At 43.6% G+C, this 4812-nt stretch overlaps 1 protein-coding gene across 1 annotated transcript in view; it reads left to right on the top strand.

Moving 5' to 3' along the window:
• The window catches only part of LOC107668698 (neuronal acetylcholine receptor subunit beta-4-like), a 14609-nt gene extending 11569 nt beyond the window's left edge, over window positions 1–3040 (top strand). Inside the window, exons 5-6 of the mRNA XM_016460668.1 lie at window positions 147–1161; window positions 2488–3040. Of these exons, the coding sequence (XP_016316154.1) occupies window positions 147–1161; window positions 2488–2661 (1189 nt within the window). The 3' untranslated portion in view covers window positions 2662–3040. The remainder of the gene's footprint in view (window positions 1–146; window positions 1162–2487) is intronic.
• Window positions 3041–4812: the final 1772 nt, after the last annotated feature.

The following is a 4812-nucleotide window of genomic DNA, read 5'->3' as shown; positions in this document are numbered from 1 at the left end:
GATGTATAAATCTCAATTTCACAAAATTGACCCTTATGACTGGTTTTGTGCTCCAGGGTCACATTTGTTAAATATACTGTATGTTTGTTAGCTTAAAATGCCCTTGTAGTAGTCACATATCTGATATTCTTCTGTTCGCTCCACAGTGCGGATGGGACGTACGAGGTGACGGTCTTCACCAACGCCATCGTCCTGTTCAACGGCAGCATCGCCTGGCTCCCTCCCGCTATTTACAAGAGCGCCTGCAAGATCGAGGTCAAGCACTTCCCCTTCGACCTGCAGAACTGCACGCTCAAGTTCCGCTCCTGGACCTACGATCACACCGAGATCGACCTGCTGCTGAAGTCCGAGGTGGCCAGCATGGACGACTTCACCCCCAGCGGCGAGTGGGACATCCTGGCTCTGCCGGGCCGGAGGACGGTCAGCGCTCTGGACCCCACCTACGTGGATCTGACCTACGACTTCATCATCAAGCGCAAGCCGCTCTTCTACACCATCAACCTGATCATCCCCTGCGTGCTCATCACCTCGCTGGCCATCCTGGTCTTCTACCTGCCTTCGGACTGCGGCGAGAAGATGACGCTGTGCATCTCCGTCCTTCTGGCGCTGACTGTCTTCCTGCTGCTGATCTCCAAGATCGTGCCGCCCACATCGCTGGACGTTCCCTTGATAGGGAAGTACCTGATGTTCACTATGGTGCTGGTGACCTTCTCCATCATCACCAGTGTGTGTGTGCTGAACGTGCACCATCGCTCTCCGAGCACACACAGCATGCCGGACTGGGTCAAGCTGGTGTTCCTGGTCAGACTTCCAGCGCTGCTGTTCATGCAGAGACCACGGGGAAACTCGGCCTGTCAGTGTCTGCGGCAGAAGCGCCGTCTGCGGGACCCCGGATCATCTCTGCTGGGCCTCGGTGCTCCTCACAGATCCGGCATGTCTTCATCCGCCTCCGCGCTGCTGGCCTCAGCTTCGGCTCTCTCGTCCCCGGGACACTTTAACAACAGAGGACCTCAGATTCAGTTCGGCTCCCGCAAACACGACTCCACACAGGACCTGAGAGAGAGCAGGGCGGCTCCAGACTGGGGATCTGAGATCCAGGAGGCTGTGGACGGCGTTTGCTATGTAGCTGATCACATGATGGGAAACGACGACGATCAAAGTGTGAGTGACTGCTTCCCAGACACACCTTTCAAAGTCTCTTCTGCTCACCGAGGCTGCATTTATTTAATCAAAAATACAGTCAAAACAGTAAAAATTTGAAATATTATTATAATTTAAGCTAGCTGTTTTCTATGTGAATATCTGTTAAACTGTAATTTATTTCTGTGATCAAAGCTGTATTTTCAGCATCATTACTCCAGTCTTCAGTGTCACATGATCTTCAGAAATCAGTATAATATGCTGATTTGCTGCTCAAGAAACATTTCTGATTATTATCAATGTTGAAAACAGTTGTGCTGCACAATATTTTTGTGGAAACTGTGATGCATTTTATTTTTCAGGATTCACAGATGAACAGAACGTTCAAAAGAGCAGCATTTATTTGAAACAGAAATCTTTTGTAACATTATAAATGCCTTTACTGTCACTTTTGATCAATTTAATGTCAGTACAAGTTTTAATTTGTTACTTACCCAAACTTTTGAATGGTAGTGTATTACGATTTCCACAAAAATATGAAATTGTTTTCAACATTGATAATAATCAGAAATGTTTCTTGAGCAGCAAATCAGCATATTAGAATGATTTCTGAAGATCATGTGACACTGAAGACTGGAGTAATGATGCTGAAAATACAGCTTTGATCACAGAAATAAATTATATTAAAAAAAAAAAAAAAGTATTATTTAATGGCAAAGTATTTCTGACTCCAAACAGCTCATATTATCTGTAATGTCACATCATCCTAAGAACTCGTCAGTGAGATTCAAGGCTTGTAGAGTTTTATGGTTTCACTTGTAAATCACAGGCCATAATTGCCCTTATCGATCTAAAACATTAAATATTTGCGAACGGTTCAATTTGTCAGACAGATTTAAACCAAGAAGTTGAGTTTGAGGAAACACCAGTCTAACATCTCACTCATCCTCACGTTTCTCTAAATATTTAGTCAGATATTACCTGCACATTATGGGTTTAAATCAGATTGAATTATACAGTATAAACTGAAAGTCATTTAAATTGAACAAAGAACATTTATTCAGCAGACACACAAACAGAGGTGGGATACAGCAGAGGTTACGTTCAGTCAGAGCCCATTGTAAGAGCATCGATCGTGTGCTTAAATCACTCTGAAGGAGAGAGAGACACTGAATAACAGTGAGCTTCAGAAAGTGCCGAGGACAGCAGTCTGAGAGATGGAGCGGCTGCGCTGCTCAAAAGCGGTGGCTCAGCACTGTGTTCCGACTCCATTTGTTTCCTCGTCCCTTATTAGTGCACTAATGCGTCGATAGGGTTATTAACGAGCCGGTCTCTGTGCATCCGCAGGTCATCGAGGACTGGAAATATGTGGCCATGGTGGTGGACCGCCTGTTTCTGTGGATCTTTGTGATCGTGTGTGTGGTGGGAACGCTGGGTCTGTTCCTCCAGCCGCTCTTCCAGAGCCAGACCGCCGGCATCCAGCAGCCCAGCGCAGAGCCATCCAGACGGGACGGGATGTGAGGCCCGACCGGGTCGCCTGGAGCCGGAGATCTGAATGAACTGCTGCTTTATATAATCTAACTCGAACACATGAAGCTCTGAATGATGATCTGAGCATGAAACACGAATAGTGTCACAGTCATTGTGCCATTATTGTATTATAATGTCACTGTAGAGCATTTTCCTCACATCAGCAATCATTTGACCCACAAAGTGCTTGAAGCTCAAGCGGAACCAAACAGAACTGCAGTGTATGATTGTTTTCAAACAGGATGCCATTGGTCTGAAGCAACAGTTAACCCCGCCCACCAACTCTTGTTATTGGTTGAGCCATTGTCAGTCACTCCACTTTTCAGGGAAATAAACCTATAAATGGCTTATTTAGTCTCTGCACATTAAAGGTGACATATCATGAAAATATGACTTTTCCAGGTTTTAAGTGCTATAATCGAGTCCCCGGTGCATCTACCAACCAAGGAAATGTGAAAAAGATTAACCCAGTAACTTTGTTTTGGGAAGCCTTTTTCTGCAAGCATCTGAGAAAACCAGTGCGTCTGATTTCGCTCTCTTGGTGACGTGGCAAAGGGATCTCATTATAATATTACCGCCCCTTAATCTGCACGTTTCCAGCCATGGCACCGTTATTTGACTTCACAAGCGACAACGATGTAGCAGCTCTAATGCCATGGTGAAAGTTTGAGCAAAACACACTAACTGTTCTGTTTGGCTGCCCAGATGAGCACAGAACACTGTTTAGAGTCCCAGCCTCAGAGGAGACAACTGAGCAGTGATTTATTGATTTATTTAATATACATTGCTGCTGCCACACAGATCTAAAAATGATATAATAAATGATCTGTGGAGTATTTTGAGCTGAAACTTCACAGACACATTCTGGGGACATCAGAGACTTATATTACATATTGTAAAAAAAGGGGCATAATATGTCTCCTTTAAGCCCGGATAATGTATCTTTTTAAAATTTTCTTAAAATAAAATGGTGTAGGATTTACTTTTTAATGATTTTCACTCAAACATTGCTAGTAAATTACACATAAACAGCGAGTAACTCTGAATTAAACATGAACTCATGAAGTAGAAAGATTGAAATAGTATTTTCTTGTATAATGTACTCCAGTTTTCAGTGGTCTTGATAGATGCACAAGGTTTGATTCACTGTGTAATATTCAATCACATTTGCGATCAAATCGGCATAAATGTGTCTGGTCTCATTCTGGATTCTTCTCTTCATCGGAGACAAGAAGAATCACCTGCTCGTCCTCGTTTCATTTCAAACTCTTCTCTTCATCGCCGGTGTGTTCAGTACTCAAGCATTCATCTGCTGTTGTTTTATTTCTCATCTTCTGTGTTCCTCTTGTGTTCACCTGAGAGCACATTCAGATGCTGGACTCGTGTGTAGAGCGCCACCTGCTGGCTGTACTCTCATTCACACTGAGCAGAATCCTGCAGTTCTTCTGTATCTGATGGTCATTTAGTGAGACATCTAATCCAGACTACAGAGCATCGCTTTCATTCACAGCAGTCAACAGTGTCAGATTGTGTTATATAACAGGACAGGTTACACCGAGGTGTTGGAGGTTTTATATTTCCCCAGAAATCCATCCAGGACATTGTTGGACTGTGTGAGCGAGAGTTATGGAGTTTGTGGATTTCAGTCTGAATCAGCAGCTGTTTGAAACATGGCCTACCATTTCTTGGGAAGCAATTGAGATTAGGGTCACACTGATATGGACATTATTCTCATATACTGATATTGATACTGATATTTCAGACTAATGTATTATTTGGATCTTTCTCTCAACCAGTATTAAATGTGTTCTTCATGGTAAAACTATAAAATCCTCCTGTGCTTTATCATGTAGCAAAGTCAGAATCACATCATATGGCCATATTCTGAAGCGTCTGGCATCATGCGCGTTGCGTTGTTATGATGGCATGTCAGGTTTAGAGGTAGGGGTGAATTCAGGTAAATTGGGATACTTTTTGCCATTGAGATGACTGGGGAAAATGCCCATATTAACTTGATTTCACCTTAGTTTCACAATTCAGTGGCCGAATTTTGAGTGCATCAATTGCGCCTTGTATCCTCTTGTTAAGGAGAGATGCGCGCTCTCTCTCTCTCTCTCTCTCTCTCTCTCTCTCTCTCTCTCT

This window comes from Sinocyclocheilus anshuiensis, unplaced genomic scaffold, assembly GCF_001515605.1.
Source record: "Sinocyclocheilus anshuiensis isolate Anshui unplaced genomic scaffold, SAMN03320099.WGS_v1.1 scaffold3874, whole genome shotgun sequence".
Classification (NCBI taxonomy): domain Eukaryota; kingdom Metazoa; phylum Chordata; class Actinopteri; order Cypriniformes; family Cyprinidae; genus Sinocyclocheilus; species Sinocyclocheilus anshuiensis.
This window is presented reverse-complemented; position numbering and strand designations above follow the sequence as displayed.